Genomic DNA, 27,181 nt, shown 5'->3' with positions numbered 1-27,181 from the left:
AATGATTAGTGCTAAGTCGGTGATTATCAAATCCTTGAAGGCCACCGTGTACAGTAAACACTATGAAAGCAGAATACTTCCTCATAAATCTTTACAAGAGTCACTGTCAGATAAGACCCTACTTAGGGTTCATGTGTAGGCTTCAAAAGTTGTCACACCTCCAGCTTCATTCTCTCTGTCAATATGTAACAGAGATCCGCTTTATAGTTCATCCGTTATATCCCAAGGACAACACAGCACACCGCCATAGACAGATCATGAAGCTCACACTCCCAAACTCGGGCCTGGATGACAGGATACCGTCACACCAGCAGCTAGAGAAGCTGGAGCAGGAGGGATCTGGAGACAGGCAGAAATGGGACAACAAGGCACAGTATATGCTGACCTGCGTGGGATTCTGTGTAGGACTTGGAAATGTCTGGCGCTTCCCCTATTTGTGTCAGAGTCATGGAGGAGGTGAGTGAGGACTTGGAGGAGGTTCTTGGCCTTGCTAAACTGAGGCAGATATTCAACTCTACAATATAGTCTTTTTTTTTTGGTGACAGATGATAGATAGATGATAGATAGATGAATCCCATGAGAACTTTTTCAAATGTGAACTAGTACAATTTATAACCTTAAAGACTCTAGAGGAATTTTTGGCAATGGCAGTACATGTAACAACAATTTCACATATTTCATATAATGGTTACGTAGTAAATTAGTACATTTTCTATCTATCTATCTATCTATCTATCTATCTATCTATCTATCTATCTATCTATCTATCTATCTATCTATCTATCTATCTATCTACCTATCTACCTATCTATCTATCTATCTATCTATCTATCTATCTATCTATCTATCTATCTATCTATCTATCTATCTATCTATCTATTCTGTAAAATCATATCAACTTGATTTATTAAGTAGCCTATATTAAGCAATAAGTCAAATCTAACAAAATGATGAAATTCCTTTTGCGTGTAGGGAATCTACTTTCTAAATGGAGTAGCTAAAATATTTTTTCCCCCTACTATATTCTAGTTTATTGAGATGGTTGAGTTTAGGTCTTAGGGATGAACAATTTTATCACAATTGTGGTCTTTAACAAGCTCCAGTGAACTTTGACACACCTATATAATTTGTTATGTCATGTTTTTAGTTTGCGTTTTCCGTCATTATATTGCATCCTATTTTCTGACGACTGAGGTCTTTCAACCAAATTTCCAATAAAGACAGCCCAATCAAATTATTTCAACTATGCCTTGAGTAATAAATAACAATTTTCAACTGAAGTGCAATTACAAAGAAAGAACCATATCATGTTATTGCAGTATGTATCTTACTGAAATTATTTTCCCAAGAGGCGTTAAATAAAGCTGCGGAATCAGCAAAATGTATATCCTCACTGGGAGATAAGATGTCCGTACAAAGGCTGGTATTCTTGTAAAAGCGCACGTGCTCTCTTGAGTCATTCCATATCATCATCTCTATACGACAGGATGTAAATAAAGATAAAAGTGTTCTTCCCTGCAGGGGCGTTTATGATTCCCTTTCTAATCCTGCTGGTTCTGGAGGGAATCCCGCTGCTGCATCTGGAGTTTGCCATCGGTCAGCGTTTGAGGGGAGGCAGTTTGGGAGTGTGGTCCTCCATTCATCCTTACTTGACCGGCATCGGTGAGCGTCATTCAAAAGTCGTACGAAGAGGCCTTCGGGGATATTAAACAAAAATGAGTTTGCAGGTATCGCCTCCATGTGTGTCTCGCTGACCATCAGCTTATACTACAACACCATCATTGCTTGGATTCTTTGGTACTTCTTCAATTCATTTCAAGATCCTCTACCTTGGAGTTATTGTCCGATGAATGACAATTTAACAGGTATTCAATTAAGTATTTGCACGCACAAAAACAAAGAACAACATCAATATCATGATTGCAGGTTTGGTTTCGGAGTGCGCAAAAAGCTCCCCAGTGGACTATTTCTGGTACAGAGAGACTCTGAACACAACTACGAGTATTGTGGATGATGGCGGCATCCAATGGTGGACCTTGTTGAGTCATATATGTGCCTGGTCTGTGCTCTACGTCTGCATCGTGCGGGGGATCGAGACAACTGGCAAGGTACATACGGCATGAAAATTGGACTTTTAGGTGGAACATTTTACTTAAATTATTTTAATCTTATCTCTCTCTAATTCTTAGTGTGACTTTTTTTTCCCTATCATTTACTTTTTTTTAAAAATAAAACCAATTAAACAAATTCTTTTTTTGCAGGCTGTTTATGTGACTTCGACTCTTCCGTATGTGGTGTTGACCATCTTCCTGATCAGAGGATTGACGCTGAAGGGATCTTTGAGTGGACTCAAATTTCTATTCACACCTGAGGTACGTTTTTCATATTTAAGTCTGCCTATAATGCATAAAATGATCCATATGTAAAAAAACAAATTTTTCTGCATATTCTCACAATATGATTGGATGAGCATTCCTTTGTGTAGTTTACAGCAAACCCTAACCCTAATTCCACTGATATGAACCAAACACATTCATGATGCATTGCTTCCAATCTCCAGCTGTCAGAGCTGGCGAACCCTTCAACGTGGATGAACGCGGGTGCCCAGGTCTTCTACTCCTTCTCTCTGGCTTTTGGGGGCCTCATATCCTTCTCCAGCTACAACTCGGTGCAGTAAGTACATTGCAGGGTTTTGAAAAGCCACGCATGTACAATGATCTATCATCACATGTGTGTGTGTTTTCAGTAACAACTGCCAACAGGACGCCGTGATCATCTCCATCATCAACGGCATCACGTCGGTGTTTGCCGCTACGGTCATCTACACCGTCATCGGATTTAGGGCGACGCAACAATTTGACACCTGCATGAACGAGTGCTTGCTATTCAAACTTTCTGACGTCCACGTTGGTGCTATCTCCAAGCTCTTGTTTTACACATGTCTATTTTTTAGGAACATTCTGATGCTGCTAAACACATTTGACCTTCCTGAGGGAAACATCATTGAGAGCAACTACACGGAGGCTTTACAGCAACTCAATGCAACGCATCCCGATGTTATTCAAGGGCTGACTCTGGGAATTTGTGATTTAAAAACGTTCCTCAGTGAGGTAAGAATTGAAGTTTCACTGTGTTTGAAGATGGCAGCTTCTTTACTTGCTGCGTATCTGTTTTTTATTTTAGGGAGTCGAAGGAACCGGTTTGGCGTTCATCGTGTTCACAGAATCCATCACCAAGATGCCCTTCTCTCCATTGTGGTCCGTTCTCTTCTTCATCATGCTCTTCAGCCTCGGCCTGTCCTCCATGTTTGGGAACATTGAAGGCATCGTGGTACCACTCCAAGACCTTAAGGTCTTTCCGAAAAAGTGGCCCAAAGAAGCCGTGACCGGTAGCTGACACATATTCATATGGATTCTTGGTTATTTTTTTGGAATTAAGAACTTTATTTTTTTTTCTTCCTCTTGCTTAGGTGTGACATGTGTGATCTGCTGTTTGGTGGGCCTCCTTTTTGTCCAAGGCTCAGGGAATTATTGGCTGTCTTTATTTGACACTTATGGAGGATCAATCCCACTTCTGGTCATTGGATTTAGCGAGATGTTCGCAGTTGTTTACATATATGGGATTGACAGGTCATTAAAATAGTCTCATTTTAATCATTTAATTGAATAGTTATTAATGTACTTAACATTGTGTTTGTCTGCTCAGGTTCAATGACGACATCGAGTTTATGACTGGACGCAGACCTAACATTTTTTGGCAGGCTACATGGAGATTTATCAGTCCGCTCATCATGATCTTTATCGTAATCTTTTACTTCATCACTGAAGTTTCAAAAAAGATCTCTTACAAAGCCTGGGATCCGGAATATGTACGTGTATCAAACAATTATGAGTAAGGATCTTTTAATCGAACTGATTGATAATTCTAATCTGTTTTCAGGAAAAATTCCCAACTCTGGAGGAGAAGTCGTATCCTTCATGGGTTTATGTGGCCATCTTCGTCCTGGCAGGCATTCCCAGTCTTGCCATACCTCTCATTGCCATCTTTAAATGTTTAAGGGCAAAGATGACAAAGAAGTCACAATTCTCCACTCAAATAAATGATGAGCCCAAATTACCGCTTGCATGATAGTCATTGATGGAATCTATTTAAAAAAAAAAAAATAGACCCCTATTGCTTCCAGCGTTGTGAGTTGATCTGTCAATGTGTATATTGTACAACTAGTTGAGCTTTATGATGTTATAGCTATTTGTCCAGCAGGGGGCAGTACAAAGATTTGTTAAGTGTAAAGTATTTTTGAGGCGTGTGAATACAGTACAATAAATATGTTGCAATTTGACCTTACTGTTCTTTATTTTTTTGTAATTCAGCAATCGTTAATCTTATCTTGTTTATGTACTTGTATAAAGAAAAAAAGTTAAATCCTTTACTACCAGCATGTGATGTTTTTAATTGTATTGTATTAAAAGTATGTAATAAACCTTTGTCCACATTTGGTTGCAGTTTTATATTCACATTGTTGCCTGCATTTGTACTATTTTTTTAGGTTAACACTACTTAAAGTACTTTGTTATCATTTAATGAATGTACTCATGCAATGTTATGTTACATTACACAATAGATTGCTTCATCCAAAATCAATGCATAATAACATTTTTCATTTAAAATTCATTTTATTCATTAATGAAGGAATACATTCCTGTTATAACGGAACTGGATCATCTTAGACCCTGCAGCGATTGCTCACTTGACTCTGTATTACTCCTCGTGGTATAAATTAACGATTTAGCTGAATAATAAATGAAGGAAAAGAGAAGCCTCTCATTAATTAATGAAGACATGAATGTATAACATTATATCTTTGATGCACAGAATAAAAAATGGGAAGAGCTCACTGGTGAACTACTATTATTTTATCAAACATCAAATTTAGCCTCTAGGGAGAGAAAGAATCTTATTAAAGTCGTTTGAAATAAGAAATACCGTTGAGGCATAGTCGGGACTGTTTAACACGTCAATCAAAATAAATCAGATTCATATAAATGCGATTGTGGTGACACAGTTGGCACTCACTAGGTGTGACAACTTAACATACAATATGATATGTGTGTGTGCATCCACATGAGTTGGAGCAGTCACACAGTTGTCCTTTTTGGGAAGTGGGCGGACGGTGACATTGTGCTCCCCTCGTTGTCACGTGCTGTGGAATATGCTGGCTGCTTTTGTTGTGCCACTGCCTGTTCTGCTTTTCTGGCACTTTCATACAATGGTGCACTTGAGCACCGGGATGCTATTAAGCCTTTCAGACTACTACAGCTTGAATTCCAGCTCTCAGGAAAGACAAACATCCCAATGTAGGATACATGGCACAACACGCATCGTCAAGAAACAGCAACAAGGATCAAGTGTAAGACCGGAAACAAGGTGACTCACCTATATTTGACTTTTTTTAGAGCTTAAGGCCGCATTTGTTCAAGAGTAATGATAATCATGTTGTATGACTGAGTTCCGTTTGTAAAAATATTTTTTGTTTTTGTTTCCTGCTTTCCAATGTGATGTATAGGAATTATTAGATGACACAATACATAGAGCAACAGAAATACGACCTGATATTAAAAAAAATAATGTGCACATTTAAGTGACTTTCCGGTACGACTTCCTCGGGCTAATGTCAAATAACTTATCAAAAGAGTTTACCGTCTTCCACAGGCAATGTCTCAGCGAGCCGAGTCCTCCCAATGTGGCGGCGTTGTGGTCGAGTTCGAGCCTGACGACATCAGGAATGCGAGAGCCAAAAAAGCCAGGAGCATACCAGGTGAGCTCATCTTTGAAGACAAATAAAATATATTGGCCAGATTCAAATACATTGTATATAAATGTTTATGCATTTCTTATAAGGTTCAGCGCTTATCTACCTCAAGGGTCCCAAGTTCCTCATCTATGTCAGTGGAGCGTTGTCAATGTGGGTAAGAACCATCTCCTGCATACACACGCCCCCCTACAAACACACACAGAATAATACATACACAACACACTGTGGAGCGAGGAGCTGGTAGAACGCTAATTGTCATTAGAAGATGCTGACTCCACTTAACGCTCGATCAACTTAAAGAACTTTTTACTATCAGTTTTAAGTGGGTTCTGCGGTTTTGGTTAGCAATTACCGCAAAATGCTCGATCATCTTAATGGGCAAGGAACTTTTTACTATCAGTTTTGAGTGCGTTGGTAGGTGCTGCTGCTGTTTTGGTTAGCAAATATTGCAAAACGCTCGATCATCTTAATGGGCAAGGCATTTGTTACTATCAGTTTTAAGTGCGTTGGTAGGTGCTGCTGTTTTGGTTAGCAAATACTTTGATCGCATTCTCTTATAAGCATCCTTATAAACTCATTCTCGTTTTATGTGACTGCAGCTAAGACTGCTTTTTGAAATGTAATGACGCTCATCTGTGTTGTGTTAATCAGGGTGACCGAATGTGGCACTTTGCCATCTCTGTGTTCCTGATTGAGCTGTACGGACGTAACTTGCTGTTGACTGCAGTGTTCGGCTTGGTGGTGGCCGGCTCGGTGCTCCTCCTCGGAGCTTTGATCGGGGACTGGGTTGACCGCAATCCCAGGAATAAAGGTATGCGGCAGCAATTTCACACACCCCTGGAAATTTTAGCATGCATTATTGTGCATCAGACAAGCGGATGATAAATCAGCGCATCTCAATCTTAAGGCTGTGCCGTCCCGCTATGTGGTAAATTGCATTCCCCTTCCGGCGTCTCAAGTGTAAATCAATTCCTGATTTGATTTATTCACTCGAAACCGGCGGTTCACAGCCACCTACATCTGGTTCAGGTTAGGATTTGTAAATGAAAATATCATCCAGGCTCTGAGAGTTGCCTTTTTTGTCCCTTTCCAGTTGCACATGCGTCTCTTTTCATCCAGAACATCTCAGTGACAATTTGTAGCATTGTGCTCATGTTGGTCTTCTCATATAAGCAAAGGATTGAGCAGATCTGGGACGGCTGGCTTACTGTGAGTACACCCGGCGTCCATTCACTCACTCATATTCGATAACGGGATAATGGCTGTGATTATTGCTGTTGTTGTTGTTTCCCTCTGTGCTGTGAGCTTGTTGCTGCAATCCTTCTGTGCTTCCATAATAACATGTTGCATCGCAAAACTTACACAAGGTGGTTTGTTATACGGTGGTGATCGTCCTGGCAGATGTGGCAAACCTCGCAAGCACTGCGCTGACCATCGCCATCCAGAGGGACTGGATCATTGTCATCACCGGTTACAACCGAGGCCACCTGGCCGGTAAGACGACTCGCTCTCGCACACGGTCGTGGTGGGCACGCATTAACCTCGGCCTCCTCGATTCTGACAAAAGGAATGAATGCCACCATGAGACGGATAGATCAGGTGACCAACATCCTGGCACCGCTGGCGGTGGGGCAGGTCATGACCCTAGCCTCCAACGTAGTTGGTTGTGGCTTCATCCTGGGATGGAACCTCATCTCTCTCATTGTGGAGTTCTTCTTCTTGTCGCGGGTGTACCGCATCGTACCCGCTCTTTCTGTCAAACCACCGACGGTGGAGGTGGACCAGGCCAATCTGCAAGGGATGGACCAGAGAGGAACGCAAGGTATGAGAAAAATGTCGGTATATTTTAACTGCCTTTTCTCGGACTGACTTCATCTTTGTCAACAGGTGAAGGTCAAGTGGTTCATCCTCTGACAGAAAGCAACAGCGATGCGAGCCTTCACCTGAAAGAAATCACCAACCTCCCGCTGTGCTTCCGGAGGTTCCGCTGGCTGGTGAGCACCTGCAAGGACGGATGGAGGTCTTACTATCAGCAGCCGGTCTTCCTGGCGGGAATGGGCCTGGCGTTCCTCTACACCACCGTACTGGGCTTTGATTGCATCACCACCGGCTACGCCTACACTCAAGGCATAAGCGGCTCCCTCCTCAGTTTGCTGATGGGCGTGTCGGCCATCACGGGTCTGATGGGCACCGTCATGTTTACGAGACTGAGGAAGACGTACGGTCTGATCAACACTGGCATCATCTCCAGCTGCCTCCACCTGGGCTGCTTGCTCTTGTGTGTTTGCTCCGTCTTTGCCCCCGGCAGTCCCATGGATCTTAGCTTGCTCATGCCCTACTTTACCTCAAACTCCTCCTCGGAGCTTGGAGAAATGGCGAGTCAAAGACAAAAACATACGTCTCCGCTGAGGGGAGGCAGCAATCAACCACTTTTGCCCGACCGCTCCTCCATCCACTGGACCAACAACACTGTGCTTTTTGACAACGTGCCCTCCGGTAGCGCGCCGGAGTCTTACATCTCCATCATCTTCTTGTTCATGGGGGTCATCACGGCACGCATCGGTGAGCGGGCACGGTTTAAACAACACTAGGCATTAGGTCGAGCTCATTTACTTTTACGGGGTACATCCACCGTTGAACATAGTTTTTCTTCTTGTTAAATGTCACAATCAATACTCAATCTGTCTGCCAGACCTTCTTGTTAAATGCAAAAAGTCTCTCAATTGCACTGAATAGCAACATTCTTTTTGATGATCTTGTGCTCTAAAAAATCGAAAGCAGTTCTGAGGATGTGGCGATAGCTACCATAGCATTAATTTGATCCAAACTGACCACAGGTCACAATTAACTTGCCTCTGTCAGAACGTTAAGTCAAAAAAGACTGCATTACTCGGCTTCAACCAGCAGAGGCGCTGTTTAGTCAGTCTCAACCAGTACATCAGAATATTTGATATATAGTTTGGGATATTATTGTGCGAGTGGTCGTTATGATGCACACATTGGCAATATTTTCAAGCCCTGGTGTCACTTGTGTTCCAGGTTTGTGGTCCTTTGACCTGACAGTCACCCAGCTGTTGCAGGAGAACATCTGTGAGTCCGAGCGAGGTGTTGTAAATGGGGTGCAGAGCTCTATGAATTACCTGATGGACCTGCTGCACTTCATAATGGTCATCTCTGCTCCACAGCCGCAGCATTTCGGCATCCTAGTTCTCATTTCTGTGCTTTTCATCACCACTGGACACACTATGTACTTCCTGTATGCGCACAAAGCCAAGAGAAAACGTCGCCCGGCCACTTAAAAGGGGAGACAAAGGCCACAAATGCAAGCATGAGATGCTTTACCAGCTCTGAGTCCGCTCTGACTACGTGCGATGAATGTCTCCCTCCTGTTCCGTGACTTAGCCGTTCATTTCAGCACACCACAGCCAGAGTTTGTCTCACCTCAGCTGCTTCCTCCCTGCAGGGGCCTGCATGTGTTAAAGCAGCAAACCAGAACTCAGGTGCAATAGAATGGGAGCAACACTGTATCATGAATATGAATGGCCGCTATAAATGCAGCAATGAAACCTCCAGGGGAGATGTCCTAGTGGAATTTACAACGAGCCTCTATGCGTTTGTAAACCCCATAGGATTACTGCAATGAAGCTTTTAAGGCTTCCGCTATGAAAGTGGATGGATAGTGACTTTTTTTTTTTTTTTTTTTTAACCTGCACGTACAAAAGAACTGCTGTTGTGAGGAAAACACTGATGCATTGAAAAGAAAGACATTCGTTATACAGACGGTACTGATCCACCCACTTGGAAATATTCCAGGATTTCCAATAAAGGAAAATAAAGGGAATCACGCATGAGATCATGTGAAATAAAAGTAAGAAAGGCAGCTGCCTTTTTAATGGATTTTTTTACCTGATTTATTTTGCTGTGCAGGAATCAACAAAGAACACAAAACCTACAATGGCTTGTGTATTTAAAATAACACAGAGTTAATTATTTTTCAAAATGTTTCAAATCAACAGTGTCACTTCTACTGACAGTGTTCAACCACGCTTCAAATGAACCGACCATGACCTCACTGCGACAAAGAACACAGTTGGCCGTATACGCCTTGGGGATTATTTTCTGCCACTCAATGTTTTTATATGGCCTTCGTGTACATCCCACAACCAGCACCACCTCTGCAATATATTTGTATCATTTTCCTGTGACCTCTACATATCGCGTGTTGTCACTGTTCATTACAGACTGATATGATAAGACTAAATACATAATAAAGAATTTTAAAAATGACATTTGTCTTGACATGATGGCTATAACAACAGATTTGAGTTGGAATGGAACACCAAGGCGATCCAGTACGGCTTAAATCGTGCTTAGCAGTGAGCATGTTCCAATTCATGTTTTATTGTTAGACTCTTTTTTTCCTTTTTGGCATTACAAGCACCCTTCTGTTGGGTCATCAGAAAAATAAATAAATAAATAAATAAATAAATAAATAAATAAATAAAGCTCATGCATCTTTGTCTGCTTTTTTTTTCATTTCTATTTTTAAAAGTGTTTTTTGTATATTTCCAATGTTTTGCACTAATTTTAAAGCAGTTGGGCTCAAGTGCAAAAGAAAGGACATCAGATATGATACAGAATGATGTCCATAATTTATCATCATCTAAACTGCAAAACAGGGTTCAAATACTGTATTTGGATAGGAGTGAATAAGTGCAACAAGCAAAATAAGCTTTCATCACTTCCTTCTCCTTCTGCTGCAGGCCTACAGCATCCCCAATGTTTTTCATGCTATTCCCTGATTACCTTGCACACACGAACAAGTTTGACTTCAGGGCATTCTCACTTTAAAATTCGTTTGCTTTAGAAACTGGGTCAGTGGTAGCACACTCAAGGCTGCATTTGCCTGACTGAGAAACTAGAAAAAGCGCACGTAAGAACAAATAGTCGACTACACTGCTTTTAGCATTCAAAGTCGGTCACATCCTTTGTCACCTTGAGGCACTATCTAGTCACATCTCTTGAGCCAAATGCCCACCAGATCGTAACAAGTCATATTACATAACTGTGCCTGCAACTGGTTATTAATTATTTAGTTCGGAAAAGAAAAAAAGGCAACTGTACTATCATTCAAAAGTTTGGGGTCACCCAGACAATTTTGTGTTTTCCAGGAAACTAACATAATTGCACAAGTGTTTTCAAGGTTTTTCCTAATCATTCGTTAGCCTTTTAACACAATTAGCAAACACAATGGATGCTGGAAATGGGCCTTTATACACCTATGGAGATATTGCATAAATGTTTTTTGCAAGCAGAATAGTTATTTACCAAATCAACAATGTAAAGAGTGTATTCCTGATTAGTTCAATGTTATCCTCGTTGAAAAAATATTATTTAAATAAAAAAAATATTTTCAAAATAAGGACATTTCTAAGTGACCCCAAACCTTTGAACGATACTGTACGTGGACTCCAGTCAGTTGAAAGGGAAATATTTACGGTTGAACCAGGACACCAGACGGTGCAGATCCAAAGCCAAGAAAATCATCAAAGACGTTGGCCACCTCAACAACAGACTGTTTCAGTCAGCTCCCCTCTGACAAATGCCTCGACTCCTGCAGGGCCACGACCCGGAGGTTGAGGAAAAGCTTCTTTCCTCAGGTCGTCAGAACTCTTCATAGATTTATATAGTACCTGATCATTCTAAACAACTAAAAGGGGAAAGATGTCAAAGAAGCAGAGCAACTGAAATCCTGGACCCTTTTTCATTTGTCACTTCCATGAGTCAGCACATTTAAGACGCCAGTATGACTGAATGGCCTTGCAAGGACCCAGTCAAGCGTTTGCTGCTGACTGCAGACAAATCAATAGGACTCTAATAGATAAAATGGTCATATGGGAAAAATGAATGCCCTTGGTCATTCCTTTAATCTCACAGTAACCCTAAAAACAATGAGCAAAGAGCAAGTTTCAATGATCAATGATCAAATATGATCACATCACTAATATGCTCTTTACAAGAATATAATACAGCATGGAATACGGTTGCAAGAATCTATAATTCTAATAATCGATTCGTCGGTTGATTATTTTGTCGATTAATCAATGAATTAAATTTTTAAAAAGTTTTAATTTCTTTTGCTTTAATCAGAAACATCATTATTTAAAACTGAAAAAATCTATTTTGATGTGGGAAATTATATAAATATAAATAATAATTAAAATAAATAATATATTAATTATCGAATAATCATCCTTCTCTGATAAGCACCCTGTCCAAAGATTATTTTGTAACCTTAACTTCATGAGGGTAGTAAAATTGGTTCTTTATAATTTAACAACATCATACATGGGAATTTGCTTACTGTATTGTGTGCTTGACTGAACAAAGTGTTTGACCTTCCAATACAAAGCACCCTGCCCAATCCTGAATCCAGACTCTCCTGCATTCAAGGGATTCTCCAACTTCCTTTTTGGGTGTGTTTGGCTAGCCAGATGTTTCCTGAACCTGCCCTGTTCCCAAATCCCCCCCACCCTGTAGTGAAAGGCAAGGGAAGGACGAGACGGGAGCTTGTCATTGCTTTTGTACGCACGCACCTGGACTCTCTGGGATTTTGCTTTCAGTGACAATCGAGTTTCCAACAGAGTGATTTTCACCTCTTTGCAAGTCAGCTCCCGGGCGCCAGTTGTCCTCGCTATCCCAGTGATGTCGTGGGACTGCGGTCTGAAGTACATGTTCTCCGTGTCCCCTTCGCTACAACCGAGCAGCATGTGCATCCTGCATGATAAGGAAGAACTGTCCAGATTGGAGATGGTCCAGAGGCTGGCCAAGGATGGTTGCCGCTTCTTGCAGAATCACAGCAAGGGCCAAGAGAGGACAAATGAGGTGAGGGACACAGAACAATGAGAAACTTTGGTAACTCAATTACGTTGATGTCGAATTTGAATGCCTGCGAAAGGCTGCTGCTCTCCGTGAAGTATCAATATGAATGATGTCATCAGTAAAATTTTGGTATTTATAAAGTTGGCTCTTGAGTACAATTTGTAATAATACTCTTTGATATTGTTACATATTAGTTCACAAGACTAATGTACAGCTTATTTATTCAAACAATTCATTTGCAAGTGGAGGTGGCAGGTGGAAAGAGTTTTGAAATGATCTTGGTCTCAATTTTTTACATCACAAAAATCTGCCGTTTGAGCAGCTTATGCGGTAAATACAAAACTTTTTTTTCCTCATTACACCATCCACTCGAATCATATCTTGTAAATCCATTCTGGTTGTCTGTAAAGGTGATAATCATAAAAAGTCAATTTAAAAAAAAAAAAAAACTTTTGGAGTATGCTCAGATTTGATCAATTTCTTATTTTTGTGTTGGCTTAGTCAATTAAAAATATTTCTGAAAACACACCAGAGTTAGCAAACAATGCTAGATGACATCATGTAATATCAAAATGGCCTCTGATTGGTCAAAATCATGGCGCGCTCAACTTCCTGCTGTCTGAATGGTGACGCTAACTCGACTATGCCACAATGGCAGGAAGCATTGACGCAAGTGGGCCAGACCACCATGCGGGGACATTATGTGGCTCCAGGGTGGAGTCCACTTTGTCAGGTCCTCGACCTTTTCTCCAAACACTAAATCTCTTTATCTGTTGTTATTCAACAGAATGACAATTTGTCTGCACAATGCCTTTACTAATCTCTGCATGCAAAAAAATTCTCAGATGGCGTCATATACTCTAAATAGTAGAAAGTACACCAATGTACTATACATATATTTACAGCATGTCCATCATAGCAGATCTTAGTTAATATTTGACATGGGAAATATTATCTAGGAAATGCGGTAGTTGACTGTAATCCAATGATGCTGCGCACATACCAGCCATGTGACTCAAAAACATATCTAAATATGGGCATCAAAGAGCTTAGAGTTCCCAGATGGCAAATGCATGACTTTGGCAGTCCAATGCACTCTGACTGTTATGCAATCACTTTCAATCTTGTTTAGTCTTATTTCCCAATGTCATTTTGATGGATATGGCTACTTGGAATTGCTCCTCTTGGCAAATTCATGTGCAAATATTTTGCATAGCGTGCACACTGGTGATTTGAACAGAGGCTTCAGCAAGGAACCAAATCAACATCAAAAGCTTTTTTCTCTTTCTTTTGAAAACCAAGCTGGTGTTTGAGTTTGGACCAAATCTGAGCAGTGTCAAGATTGACATCTTCCAGATTGCTTTTGAGTGTTCCTTGCTAGCATCACGAAGCAGACAGGGTCCCTAAGCCAACGGAATGCATCTGGAAGGGAGAGACAATAAAACATTGAAAAATCACATGACTCTAAAAAAAAATCAGTGTTTACTCTAATACGGCTAAAGTCCATTTTGGGGAGACTTCAGAGCGAGATGAGTGTTGGGCTCACGTCAAGGAACTGATTCTTGTTTTACTGAGTTAACCACATGGCTCAGTGAGTGTCGTAGTAGCCGCAGCATGAGAGTCAGATCAATATTTCATTGTGAGGAAATGTTTGTTTGCATATTGAGCGTCGCGATGCTGACAAACTCACGTAATAGTGATCAAGTTGCTTTGAGAGCAGATGAAAAAATCCTTTTACTTATGGATGAAAACAAAGGGAGCTCAAGACTTGCACTTGCTATGTTTATATGTTGCGGTAACAATGTTAATGTGTCTTGAAGCGATGCTTGAACGCTTCTGTGCAAAAGGCAATTAGGCCAAAAAAAAAAAAAAAAAAAAGGATCCACTACCAGGGTGTCTGCACAGCTAATTGCATCAACAGAGACAAGTGCAGCACTGACTGACGGGTGAGGGGAGGCGGGGCTTTGGACTAGTGTAGGATGTGTGTGCGTGCACCATACAGTGAAGTCCTCATTATGGCCAATATCTGTGATCCTTCCAAACCTGCCTTTTGTCAAGTGGTTTATAATCTTCGCACAAGCTAGAACGACAAAAAGACATTTGGGGTTTGTATGCAGCACATCAGTTGACTTGGGTCTGTTACCATGGCAATGTGCCCCAAAAGTAATGTTTTGAAAAGAGGCAGTATATTTGAGGTATTTAAGTGAAAATAAATTTAACACACCACATAGAAGCGGTCTTACTGAGCCTAATGAATTTGAATCACCAACTTGATAAAATGAGGCAGAATTGCAAAAATGGTCGTGCTTTGTCGTCCTGAAACCGGGGCGTGGTACTCGATTGTCAGCTGTCAATCAAGTGGCACTGCTACAACCTGAAAAAAACGCACCAGCCCAAAGCCCCAGTCTGGCTGTCAGGTTGGACGTTTTTCTTTTTTTTTTTTCCCCCCCACCCTAAAATCAGTGTTGTGTGAAGGTGTAATGTAACACAAAAGCATTCTCAGCAGAAAAAGTCATTTAGAGCTTAAAATTGAAATATACAGATATTGCTGTCAAATGTTGTGTTATCATTACATTTTCAATCTTTTTTTATTTATATTATGCGAACATCATTTAAAGAAAATATGCTCAAATTTGATTCCTGATCTAATGATTGTAAAAAGCAGTTCCAGTCGTTGAGTCATAAGCCAAAAAATTGCAATGTTCCTTTTTAGACTACCTCTTCCCCAGACAGATACATTTTTTGGCACAACACACTGATAATTGCTGTATACATTATCTCCGTGCAACTAATTGCAACGTTGGAGTTTCTGCGCCTTTGCCACCCACACTGTCTCGTTAGCTGTACAAAAAGAGGACCTGCCTGTCTCCCTGAATGAGATTTAAAGATAGAACAGGCGGTGACCTTTCCTGCTTCAGATTTATAGCAGATTGGGTGACTTGTCATGACAAATCTGGATCTGAAATCATAAAGACAGGTAGGAGACAGCAGACCCCGAAGGCACCAGTCATAATTTAATAGTGGCGACATCAGGAATCGGTAATTAAAATATGTATGAGCCACTTATGTTAATTTGTGAATGGGCTCCTACTGATACAGCCTGAATAATGATCAGTGGAAATTGCGCTTCATTTACAGTGCAGGCTTTGACACAGCATTGTGATGGAAATCAGTGGTGATTTGTGTTGCTTGAAGAACATGCAGGGCGGGGGGAGAGTGGGAGTCGCCTTGGTGATAATACAATCCCTCCCTCTCTCCATCTCTCATGTCCAGCCTGTCCAAAGTGACGAGGCAGTGCGCGTGCAGGAGCGGGGCCGCTGCGTTCTGGTCCTCCGGAGGATGGCGTCACAACCAGCGAGGGGAGGAGGCAAGCGGGAGGAGGCGGCGGTGGCGGGGAACCGGAGGTAAAGCCACTCCACAAATCTCTGCCTGCCTCTCTCACTGATGCTTTCCCCGCCTCTTGTCATTCTCCCTGGATTACTCTGACAACTGCTCATATAGGACCGTGATACACGGATCTGAACAGAATGAAACTGTGAGCCTTCCCGTTCAAGTCGTTCGGGGAGAGGGACTTGTTTGGACTATCAGTGGGTGGGGGGGGGCATAGGACTCTGGATGGCAGCGTAAAGGGGGCATGCAACAGTAACCACGGTAACATCGCCGGCGTGAGGGCAAGGATGAGCCTGCTGCGGGATGAGATGCTGCTGCTGCACGCCGCTTTAGTGGAGCAGGAGGAGGATGAGGACGAAGATGAGGAAGGGTCAGAGGAGGGGACCGGCGGCAGCAGCAGCCGGGTAGAGCCGTCCACTCTGCCCACATTTGACGTGCCCTACTTCCGTTACATTGACGACGAGGGCACGGAAGGCGAGGAGGAGTGGAGCAGCGGTCGCTCGCTTTCCTCCATGGATGAGGACTCGTCCTCTGACTCTGTGGTGTCTGACAGGTACACGGTGGTGTCAGGGACTCCAGAGAAAATCCTGGAACACCTGCTGAATGACCTGAAGCTGGAAGAGGACCAGCCGGCCACACAGGGCAAAGACTCAGGTCTGTGGTTAACCCCCCCACCCACTTCTGTTTTTGTTTGGGTTCCTCTTTAGAGAACATATGTGAGTATTTAAAAATGCATAGTTAACATTATGTGTTTGTGATGTCATTATTGCGTGCAAGAATTCGCAAGACTGTCTCGCAGTCAAAGGTTCTGGGTTCTAATCTCGGCTAGTACATTTTGTAGGTTTCCAAAAATTTGCGTATTAGGGTATAGTGTCGCCCGGCTGGTGCAAAAAACACACGCGTGTGAGCACTTGATATCTCCCTAAAAGTTTTATACTGATACAGCCAATGGATTCCACAATACAACAAATATCCACATGAAGCTCCTCAGTTAACTTCAACGTTGTTCCCTGACACTAAGATGCCACAAGATGGCGCCAAAGCAAGAAACTTTTGCTTGAGCAAACAGCAAATAGGTGAGTTTCAGGTCCTGCTCACCCTTGGATGTCACCATTGTTTTTTTTTTAATATCCTCTATATATAAAGGCAATCAATGTGCAGTTTGGGGAAAGAGCTTTTTCATACAGTCAGCAGGCAAGCATATCTTTACAACACACTGTCAACAAATGCAGCCGCTTCGCTTCGTGGCAGCAGGTACTCCAATAATAATGTGACACTGTTGCCAAGGCGGAGGAAACTCCGTTGCTGAAGCTCGGAAGAGAAATAGTGAATAAGGGAGACGCGGGAGAGAGAGCGAGAGATTTACATACTTTGATTCCTGGTAAATGGTGATGGTCACATTTGGTCTGTTACAAGGAAAGCTCGTCAATGAGGAATCATTACTCATTCCGATGAGGAAATGAACGAAAATTGATCTCAATGCTGTCTCATGGGATTTGTTGTGAGTCAATTGCTGGTGCAAAAATCAACAAACAGCAACACACCGTGCACATGTATTGACAAAAAAAAAGACACCGACCTTTAAGTTCACTGGTCTGTGTTGAGTAATGATCCAGATGTGTCCACCATGAAATGAGAGCATGCGGGGTGAGGTCCCAAGGTCAAAGAGCCACACACCTACAGTAAAAAAAGAAGTAATGAGGCAGCAATTGATGACATAGGTGTCAAACTTAAGGTCCGGGGCCCAGATACGGTCCGGCACATCATTTTATGTGGCCCGTGAAGACAAATTTTGCATCGACTTTGTGTCATTACTAAATTTACAAATTGTCTTCACTTTTTCAAAATAGAGGTATTGCTAGCATTTTTTTTTTTATTACCATTCATCTTTTGAAACCATTTGAACAGTTTTTACTAGTCTCTGATTTCAAAACTATGACTACAATGCGGCCCGTGATAAAAATGAGTTTGACACCCCTGTTGTGGAGGAATTCCGTAATTGTCAGTAAGTTCTTGCACCCTGTCCCCTGTCCATCAAATTGTCTCACGTCTAATCATCAGAATGTGAGGAGTCAAAATACACATAATATTCAATATAATCCTTTGAATTGCAAGTAAAAAACAAAAGACTTATTGCTTTAGAGGCTCTGAAGTTGCCTTTTGCAAGATCTCCGTATATATGAGGCTAATCACAGAGAGATTGTGAAGGAGGCAGGAATTGATCCTCTGCCAGCAGCACAGCATGATTTTTTTTTCATATTTTAGATTCACACAGAACTATCTTGAAAAGAACATTTTGTGTTCAAAAACTCAAGATGATCCAGCTAAGAAGATTTGATGCTTTTCCCACATGGAGAATGGCTCCTTGTTGGCAGCTGAAGTCGATAAGTGACGCATAAACATGCTTAATATGAAGGCTGTGATAATCAATTGTATGTGTACGTATTGAAATAGAAAAAGGATTGTCAGCCTAATTGATTCCACGGATGATTGAAATAGCGGATCAGTAATTGTGTGATGCTTTATTATATTAGTCATGACGTGACTCCACGTTTAAAGTTGGAGAACACAATAAAAGCCGGATAAAAATTGGGACTTGAAAACCACAACGATCCAAATACATTTCATATTTTTTCTCATTGCTGTACGATTTTGTTAAAAAAAAAAAAATCCTTGGCTTGGCTTAATTTAATCGATCATACATTTAATATTTTTCCACATTGCTGTACGATTTTGTAAAAAAATAAAATAAAATTGAAACTACACATTAACATGATTGGCTTATCAGCACATTTACAGGCTGAGATGGTTATTGTGTGTGCCATTGAAGATAAAGCTATACTCGGGCTTGTTTGGACTTGCTAAGCTAAATAGAAGAGGAGAATCCTCACCGGGGCTGAAGGAAGCCATCATCAGAAGCTCGACGGACTTCCAGCATCCTCACTGAAATGTCTCTCATGTTGCTCTCCTTTGAAATGACTCCATTTCATAAATGAGTCATACTGGCAGCGATATGTACTTTAGATGCTTCAGTAGCACTGAGAAATGTCCAATTGCGTTCTAATGATGCGTTTCTGTCAACAGACACACTTTTGGATGACTTTCTTCTGACCTATCCAGTGTTTATGTCAACTGGTGATTTATGTCAAGCTCTTCTGGGACAATATCCTTCAATAAAAAAACAATGTTAACAAGTTTAACATCAACACTTGAAGCCTTAACCTATCCTTACTTATTGCTGCAAGCGCTGCCGATCGAAAGAGGACACAAAGGAGATTGTGGAGAGGAAACAGAAAGTGGTTCACCTGGTGTCACAGTGGCTACTTCTCTGCAAGGACTTTCTGAGAGAGGACGAGCATGTCAAGGTGTTCATGAAGGTAGAGGACAAAGGTTGACTCAAATAAAAAAAAAAAAAGAGTGGGCAGCGTCTGTCTAATGAAGAGAGACTTTTTCTTGCAGACTTTGTACCGTTACATGCTAGATGACCTTTACGAGCACCCCGGCTTGCAGAAGGATTTGAGGGAGCTGCAGAAGCTCTACCAGTTGCATCGGAGGCAGTGAGTAACATGATCAGATGATTACCAAATGATTTACAAACGATATTAAAAATGATCTGCTAAGGCAAGTACAACTATGAACGATTGCAGGACTGAGAGGAAAGCACATCACACAAAGGAAAAGCTTCTTCTTCTCTCATGAATGCGTTCTTTTAGAGGCTGGCAAGGAAATGCAGTGTTCTGGGCTTTTGTGCATGAAAATATGAAAGTCAGGGAGCCCTTTATGCTGAATAGCCATAAATCAAGGGAATAGAATAAAGACGAGCTGACGGGTGAATGACAGGTTTATGTACCTTGACGAGAAGGAAGAACATGGCAACGCTGAAGCTTCGTCTGATACAAAACATTCCCGTTCAGAAATTCGTTAATAATGCAGCAAAGTGCAAACCAATTTTGAGAGACATTTTGTCAATATTTTTTGGTGATGAAGCTTTTTGATGTTACTACGTTAAGCGAGGGACGCCCCGGGGCGTGCAGCGCAGGAAGTTACCCAAGCGAGGCTGCAATTTTAATAGCCACATTTTGGCACACTTTCTGTCCTTCCGAGATAACGAGCGAGCTCATCTTCAATGGAAGCGGCGGCGGCTCATTGCAACGTCTCATTTCGCTGCATGAAAATGTGCGAGGAACAAGATGCAGGTTCATCAAATTTTTCGGAGCTGTTCAAAGAAAAACAGATTTACAAGCGTGCACACACACACACATACACACACTAATGTGTGTTTTACACTCTCAACCTACATTGAGCCAATGAACAGTTTTTTTACATAGCGGCAATTTAAAAATAACCAAACATAGCAGCAATTTAAAAATAACTAAATGAAAGAATGAATGAATTAATTAATAAATAAATAACAAAATAAATAACAAAATAACTAAATAAATAACAAAATAAAAAAAAGATAAATAGATAAATAGATAAATAAAACAAAAATCACCGCTACCATCAAGCACAAATGTCACAGAAGATTGTACGTTTGCTGGGATAACCATAATATTGCCTCTTTTTACACATGGTCTGAAATGTGGATCTGTTTAACCCAATTCAATTTGGTTGATTATATTTTCTGCTCTCTCGTGGAAGAACATTGGCAATTACTGTATTCTGCACTAGTTTGGAGAAATTGGTTGAGTAGTTTCCTGCTCAGTACCAAACAAACACAACCTCCTTGGTGAAGGTGACAATCCCCCAGCTGACAAACACTTTGCCATGTGTGACTGCTTCTCCTAATCCCTTCCCCGGACCGCAGCCTCCAATCAGAGTCTCCCTGGGGAGTCTCTGTCCGCCTGCCCATTTGGATCCACTGCAAATGGTCTCGCTTGATGCTGCTGCTGCTGCTTTTTTATTCTGCCAGTGACTCATTCTCGCTTACATCCAGAGAGGGAGACCCACCACAACCAGTACACTTTGTGTGGGTGGCACTAAGTGACATACTCTACTATTTATGGCCTTTTAACAATGAGGCCCATTGGGAGCAAAAGATTAGCTGCTTTGTGCTGCAGAATGCAGACTAAGCTTTTCCGTGCACTCCTCAAAGCTAAGTAACTTAACCGCGTTACTTCTCCCTAATTCTTTCATAAGGCTTCCTTATGATTCAAATTTATATTTTAATCATATATTTTCATGAGGCCAAGGACAGCTGCAGTCCGGCCAGTAGGTCCCTCAGGATCGGCTTTGTGCCAACATGCCTATTGTGATGCAAAGGACCCTAATAGACAGGGCCAGCTAGCGTAGCCATCCATCAGGACTAACTGTGGAGAAGAGGGTGAATAAATAAAAAGGTCTTGGAGGGGGGGGGGAAAAAAAATAATCTACTTTCACCTTCTTGACATGGACTTGAAATAATGAAGTGAACCCACAACACACAGACTTTGATTAGACAGTGAGAAAATAAACAAGCTCCACTTCAGGGGCTATATAATAAGAATTTTGGGTCCATGTTGGTTGGAGCTTTATTATTATTTATCTCTTCTTTTTTTTTTTTTTCTCAGCACGGTGGAGGAATATTCACCTCAAAGAAAGGTGAGTGAAGATGATGTAACTAAATGGGCCATTCTCTAGAAAATGAACTCTCAGTATTTATTTCCTTTCTTCCAGAGCAAAGCACTATTCCACCAATTAAGCCTGAAAGAGAACGGAGTCCTGTCCAAAGCCACGCACAGACAGACCAAGCAAGGTAAAAAGACACATGCATTCCTTACATCATAGGTTGTTCCTTAAAACGGTTCTGATGAGGCATGATCCTCAGCAGAAGCAGCACAATGGGAATTCTCGCGGGGGAGTGAACGTGACACTTAGGCATGCACATTCCTGAGTTATGATCCGGCTGCGAACAACAATGCAAACGCAGGTCGCGCTGTCAGGAAGCCTCTCAAGGGAAGTGCTAATTTAGTGATCGTGACAACTGCTGTGTTTGAAAACTAAAAAACACAAAACAGCGTGCAGTCCCCGGGATGTGAGTGAGAAAGATTGCAAGTGGTAGAACACTGATGAGAAAAAAGGCAGAATATCAATATGACATTTGGTCTCAAGTAAGTAGAACACAGAAATTATTTAGTTTTTGATAAGAATCTTACTTTGAAAAAATATGTGATAAGTGGCAAGGAAAATAAACTAATACATTTATTTTGCGTTTGGTTAGCTCTATGGTTGTCGTATCTTTTATACCAAAAACTTAAGACAAAATGTATCAGGTTAAAGGTTGACGTACTATCTTTTGGAATGTACAACCAATTAAAAAAAAAAAAAAGACGTAATAAACATACCTGTTGAGCAATTTTGTATTGCTTCTCTCAGCTGCCTGAATTTTGTTTGCCAAGTTGTTAGCAAACAAAGAGTGATCAATGTAGTCTGCAAGCCCAACCTACAAATAACCATGAGTTTGTTTAATCTATTTATTTATTCATTCATTTTGTTTTTATCCATCCATCTAATTTTTTAATTTTAATTAATTCATTTATTTTTACCTTGTCAAAACACTCCATCTTTGCAGTACCTTGTCATGTTTACATCACGATGGACTCCTACCTGAGCATGAGGGCCCATCCTGGAGCTGTGGCTCAGGACTTGCTACAAATAGTGGCTGAGAGAATGGGCCTTTCCCAGAATGAACTGGCGCTGGTGGCCGTCACTTATACTGGAGGTAAACACATTACACTTCATTGTCTTCCAATCCAGTACAATACTTGTATCAACAATTGTGACTATTTACTATTGTGTATATTATATGCAATAATTGTCCATTAGCCTATTAAAAAGGAAAAATTGATTTTATACATGCTTTGCCATATATTGGAGCCAAGCATGAGGTGCCAAATTGTTCTACAGTCGATCAATAAACAGTTAAGTCAGTGTCTATCTTCCTCCAAGTAGGGGTCCTACCTCTTGTACACGGCTTGACAGAGCTTGGCTGATGTCTGCCACTTGTGATATGTGATGCATTTTTTTCCTTTCCTGTAGGCAGACTCCTTCTGCAGCCTCATGACACACTTTTCTCCCCTTCCCTGCAGCCAGTGGGAAGGCTGCATGTTTGCAGAAAGGATCTGGGTGAAGTCCTGGTAGGGAGAAAATCGGTCATCAGTCATCTCACGATACAAATATGGCTGAACCATTTTGGGAAAAATAATCAAAAACGCGCTAGATTTTACCAAATGAATAAATAATTAACTAGTACAGCATTTTTTTTCCCTTCAAATTGCATTTTGCTGCACAGCGACTTGAATTTGATCATTTCTATCAATACAGTTTTTTTTCCAGCCCCCAGCGCTTTTAAATCATTATGAACATAAAAAAAATAATTATTCTAATATACTCTCTTCAGAGTAAGGTTGTATTGGTAGGAATATTGTAACACTGAAGCATAGAATTATCTAAAATGGTAAATGATTCAAATTAAGGCATGAACTAACATGTAAATAATTTATTAGGTGTTTGGTACATCCAGTACAGTATGTCTCAAGACTAGTGCAAAATGTCTTTTTTTTTTTTTTGCCTCCCTCCTCAGAACCCGTTCACAGAAAACTCAAAACTGCAACAGAGGACTGCTCATATGCTTAGTTTAAACACATGGGATGTTGCTGTAGCATTCAGCAACATTGACTGGGCCATGTTTGACTCCATTCACGAGGTTTGTACCAGAACCTGACATAATCTGCTAGGGTTGTCTAGAAATATCCCTCGCGACCTCATCCTGCCTCATTCATGGGCCGTGTTACCATTTATTGCAGCAAGAGCTGATCTACTTCATCTTCAGACGTCATACCAATGGAAACCACACGGCGGCGCTAGAGTTGCTACTTCAGCGCTTTAATGAGATCCAATTATGGGTGATGACTGAAGTGCTGGTGTGCACTGCCCTCTGCCAAAGAGTACAGCTCATCAAGAAGTTCATCAAGATAGCTGCCCAGTAAGCATCCGTCTAATCATTGTATTTCCTCAAATAACGACCTCCAGGCTAATAAATGAACCAATTAATTACGGAGTGTATTATCTACTTAAATGAACATTGTTCCTCAAATAGACACCTTCCAAAGATAGGGGGGGGGGGGGGGGATGCCCTACTTCAGGGGAAAGGAAGTTGGAAGCAGAATATTTTATTAGGTATCAATTGATGTACATACTATTGTTAAATATATATTGTATTTAATATTTTAACTTTTAATTTATGCATCTAAAGCCCTCAATGTCCCACCTGCTCTCAGCAGTTGAATAAATGTAGGCCAAATGTGAAAAAGTGCAAACTGTAGCTGGCATACGTAGTTGTGGGAATGCTGCTCTCTAGTGGCTTATCAATGTACTGCATAACCATGTTTACGCTGACCACTAATTGTGCACTGCATATCATTTGGCAGCTGCAAAGCACAGCGGAATCTTCATTGTTTCTTTGCTATTATAATGGGCCTGAACACTGCTGCTGTCAGCCGCCTCAGTCAGACGTGGGAGGTAGAAATCACAAATTAATAATATTCATATTATTTCTTTCTCTTCTTGACAATTTTGTAATGCACGTAATGTCATTTTTATTCCCTCAGAAAATTCCTGGGAAATTCAAAAAGCTCTTTTCTGAGCTGGAGAGCATCACGGTAAGTAACAATGTCCACTCTACACAAGTGTAGAATAAAATAGAATATTGCAGAAAAGTTAGTTTCAGTACAATAGTTTTTTTTTTAGATGCACCATACAGAATAAAAAAATAATTTTGAGTGTTTCACTGACAATAGGATGAAAAACAGAAGCACCCATGTGCATGCACATCCCACATTTCTGTTTTGAAAATGTCTTCATAGGATCCCTCGCTGAACCATAAAGCCTACAGGGACATGTTCAAGAAGATGAAGGCGCCAAAGATTCCCTTTCTTCCTCTGCTACTTAAAGGTACCACCATCATTTCCAACACGGAAGATGTCTCAAGATACTGAGATGACACCTCGCTCTCTCTCGTAGATATAACGTTCATCCATGAAGGCAACAAGACTTTCCATGATAATCTAGTAAACTTTGAAAAGCTGGTAAGTCACGGAAGGGACAAGACGTTAACTTTCAAATCACACTGATTTCTGACACACTGATTTCTTCACCAGCATATGATAGCAGACACGGTCCGCCTCATCAGACAGAGTCAGAAAGATCATTTGGGTCAGTACTCCCACTTTGTGCCAACCTGTGGCAATGACATGATGAAGAAAAATGTTCTCCTCTTTCACTTTAGGAAATGGCATGAGCCCAAAGAGCAACTCAGACGTGCGCGCTTACATGGATAACCTTCACATCATCGACAATCAGCAGACCCTGTTTGAACTGTCGCACAGGCTGGAGCCTCGGACTTGAAAGCAAAGACTTACCGTAGCCTTCTTCAAACACTCAGGACCATGTCAGCAATCTGAGGTCACACGGCCGGACGACCACCAGAGAGAGCTAGTCAATCAGGAAACGCTTGTCTGACACAGGAGACAAGGACAAGTGTTGTTTTTGTTACCGAGTCTATTTGTAAAGGTTCATCCATTCAGACATAACATATTATTTATCTGCAGCCAACTTGCAGAAGTCAAAACTGTTGCTGTTACTCTCATGTCTAGCAGGTAGCAGCATTTGGCAAACGGATCTTTTAGGTTTTTAAAGCGAGTTAAGGCACATTTGACATGAGATAACGCAGGATAACTGCAGCTTTGCTAACAAAAATAGATGAATAATATTAACTTTTGAAGCAATGATGTAAAACTGGACAATTTCCTGATGATCTCTCAAAGCACACACTTGTTTAGCCAACGAGCCAAGACAGGTCCTGATAAGAAGGTTCTTCTATTCAAACAAAAGCAACAGCTCATTTTTAATTGCCTCCTAAAAAGTAATTATTTAGCAGACAGCTAGCTACTATAATTTATTATGATGGCGGAATGACGATGACAAATTAAGAGTATTTTAGTAAAGATGTATTTTGTTATGTGAGTACAAAAAAAATTCTGCAGTTGGTTTTGATGGGTGAAGAACTGCAGTTTAAGCCTTCCTGGTAAATTCCAAATCCTACTCCAAGTTATTAGTCTTTGTGCTTAGGTAAGGACGAACAGTTTACGGTATTAGTGCAGAACGTTAATGTAACAATGTGTGGGTGAAAAGTCAAGTACATTCGTACCATTTTAAAAATAATCCCATTTAAATAAATGCTGTGGACAATCAGTAATTAAGCAGCAGACAAACTCATTTACATATTGTACTCACTCAGAAGTCTTTCTTCAGACTGCAATATAAAAGTGCATCGTTGTCCATGGAGGACCGACCACGAAGCCACATTTGACCATCTAGTCTCGTTTACATGTATAGTGTCGTGCTGTAGGGAGAAGATAGAGGTGATATTAACGGTCTCTTTAGGGGAAAATGTGAAAATGAATTTCAAGAGGTTCTGCGTATATTTAGTGAGAAGTCATGAAAGAAAAATACATTTCCTAACTTAAAACAACTCATTGCTGCTGCCCTAGATGTATCTTGAGTTCAGACTCGGTAGAATGTATATTATATTCCATTTATTTGTATATTTTCAGTCATGACTGTTACACAATGCATATTTTTTTGTATTTGTACTGTATTCATAAAAGAATGTTTGTGCATATCCTATTTATTTGTTTCAGAATATTTTATTTCTATTGTCTCAACTTATTTAGACTTTTTTGACTGGTCTGTGGCAAACCACCGATTGGCCTAGTGTGCAGCAGATAAAACATTTTTCATAAAAGCAACCTGAGTAAATGTGACATCGCATTAAAATACATGTTTATATTACAACAATTAAAAAGAAGAAGAAAAAACTCACCTCCTAATGCCAAACCACTCTTGCCACTCCGTCGTCTGCAGCTGTAAAACAATACTGAGCCACAAAGTTGTTAAAAAAAAAAAAATGAAGAAAAAAAATACAAAATCATATTTCACCTGGAAAGCGGAGAATTTAAAAGCAGACAATCCAAAATTGTGACTTTCGTACATAACCAATGAGTGGATTGACTGACAAACTGGATGTTTACTTTGAACATGGAGTACACAAATGTTCAA

General features: G+C 40.8%; 3 protein-coding genes and 1 long non-coding RNA gene across 4 annotated transcripts; 3 read left to right on the top strand and 1 right to left on the bottom strand.

Annotated features, from left to right (window-relative positions):
- Window positions 1-251: 251 nt before the first annotated feature.
- slc6a19b (solute carrier family 6 member 19b) lies at window positions 252-4,622 on the top strand. The gene is made up of 12 exons (XM_037274486.1): window positions 252-456; window positions 1,522-1,662; window positions 1,728-1,865; window positions 1,927-2,108; window positions 2,262-2,372; window positions 2,561-2,673; window positions 2,747-2,875; window positions 2,954-3,110; window positions 3,184-3,388; window positions 3,470-3,629; window positions 3,706-3,868; window positions 3,940-4,622. The coding sequence occupies exons 1-12, from the start codon at window positions 258-260 to the stop codon at window positions 4,126-4,128; spliced, it is 1,887 nt and encodes a 628-aa protein (XP_037130381.1). The 5' UTR covers window positions 252-257; the 3' UTR covers window positions 4,129-4,622.
- LOC119136336 lies at window positions 915-6,004 on the bottom strand. The gene is made up of 3 exons (XR_005100709.1): window positions 5,916-6,004; window positions 5,698-5,825; window positions 915-1,694 (listed from the first exon to the last, which is right to left on the bottom strand). It is a non-coding gene; the product is annotated as an uncharacterized LOC119136336 (long non-coding RNA).
- si:ch211-254p10.2 (solute carrier family 40 member 1) lies at window positions 5,260-9,164 on the top strand. The gene is made up of 9 exons (XM_037274687.1): window positions 5,260-5,424; window positions 5,710-5,815; window positions 5,899-5,966; window positions 6,464-6,623; window positions 6,906-7,021; window positions 7,180-7,306; window positions 7,380-7,634; window positions 7,700-8,374; window positions 8,852-9,164. The coding sequence occupies exons 2-9, from the start codon at window positions 5,713-5,715 to the stop codon at window positions 9,109-9,111; spliced, it is 1,764 nt and encodes a 587-aa protein (XP_037130582.1). The 5' UTR covers window positions 5,260-5,424; window positions 5,710-5,712; the 3' UTR covers window positions 9,112-9,164.
- Window positions 9,165-12,492: 3,328 nt separating this feature from the next.
- LOC119136116 (rap guanine nucleotide exchange factor 5-like) lies at window positions 12,493-26,749 on the top strand. Its single transcript, XM_037274353.1, has 18 exons — window positions 12,493-12,697; window positions 15,968-16,098; window positions 16,638-16,738; window positions 19,169-19,247; window positions 19,317-19,461; window positions 19,544-19,641; window positions 21,634-21,664; window positions 21,740-21,818; window positions 22,635-22,784; window positions 23,102-23,199; window positions 23,646-23,768; window positions 23,869-24,047; window positions 24,493-24,583; window positions 24,673-24,723; window positions 24,928-25,015; window positions 25,085-25,149; window positions 25,222-25,276; window positions 25,350-26,749. Exons 1-18 carry the CDS (start codon window positions 12,518-12,520, stop codon window positions 25,466-25,468), a joined length of 1,863 nt encoding a protein of 620 aa, XP_037130248.1. The 5' UTR covers window positions 12,493-12,517; the 3' UTR covers window positions 25,469-26,749.
- The last annotated feature ends 432 nt before the right edge of the window (window positions 26,750-27,181 follow it).

This window comes from Syngnathus acus, chromosome 16 (genome assembly GCF_901709675.1).
Source record: "Syngnathus acus chromosome 16, fSynAcu1.2, whole genome shotgun sequence".
Taxonomy (NCBI): domain Eukaryota; kingdom Metazoa; phylum Chordata; class Actinopteri; order Syngnathiformes; family Syngnathidae; genus Syngnathus; species Syngnathus acus.
Note: the sequence above shows the minus strand (reverse complement) of the source record. Positions and strands in the feature narration are given on the sequence as shown.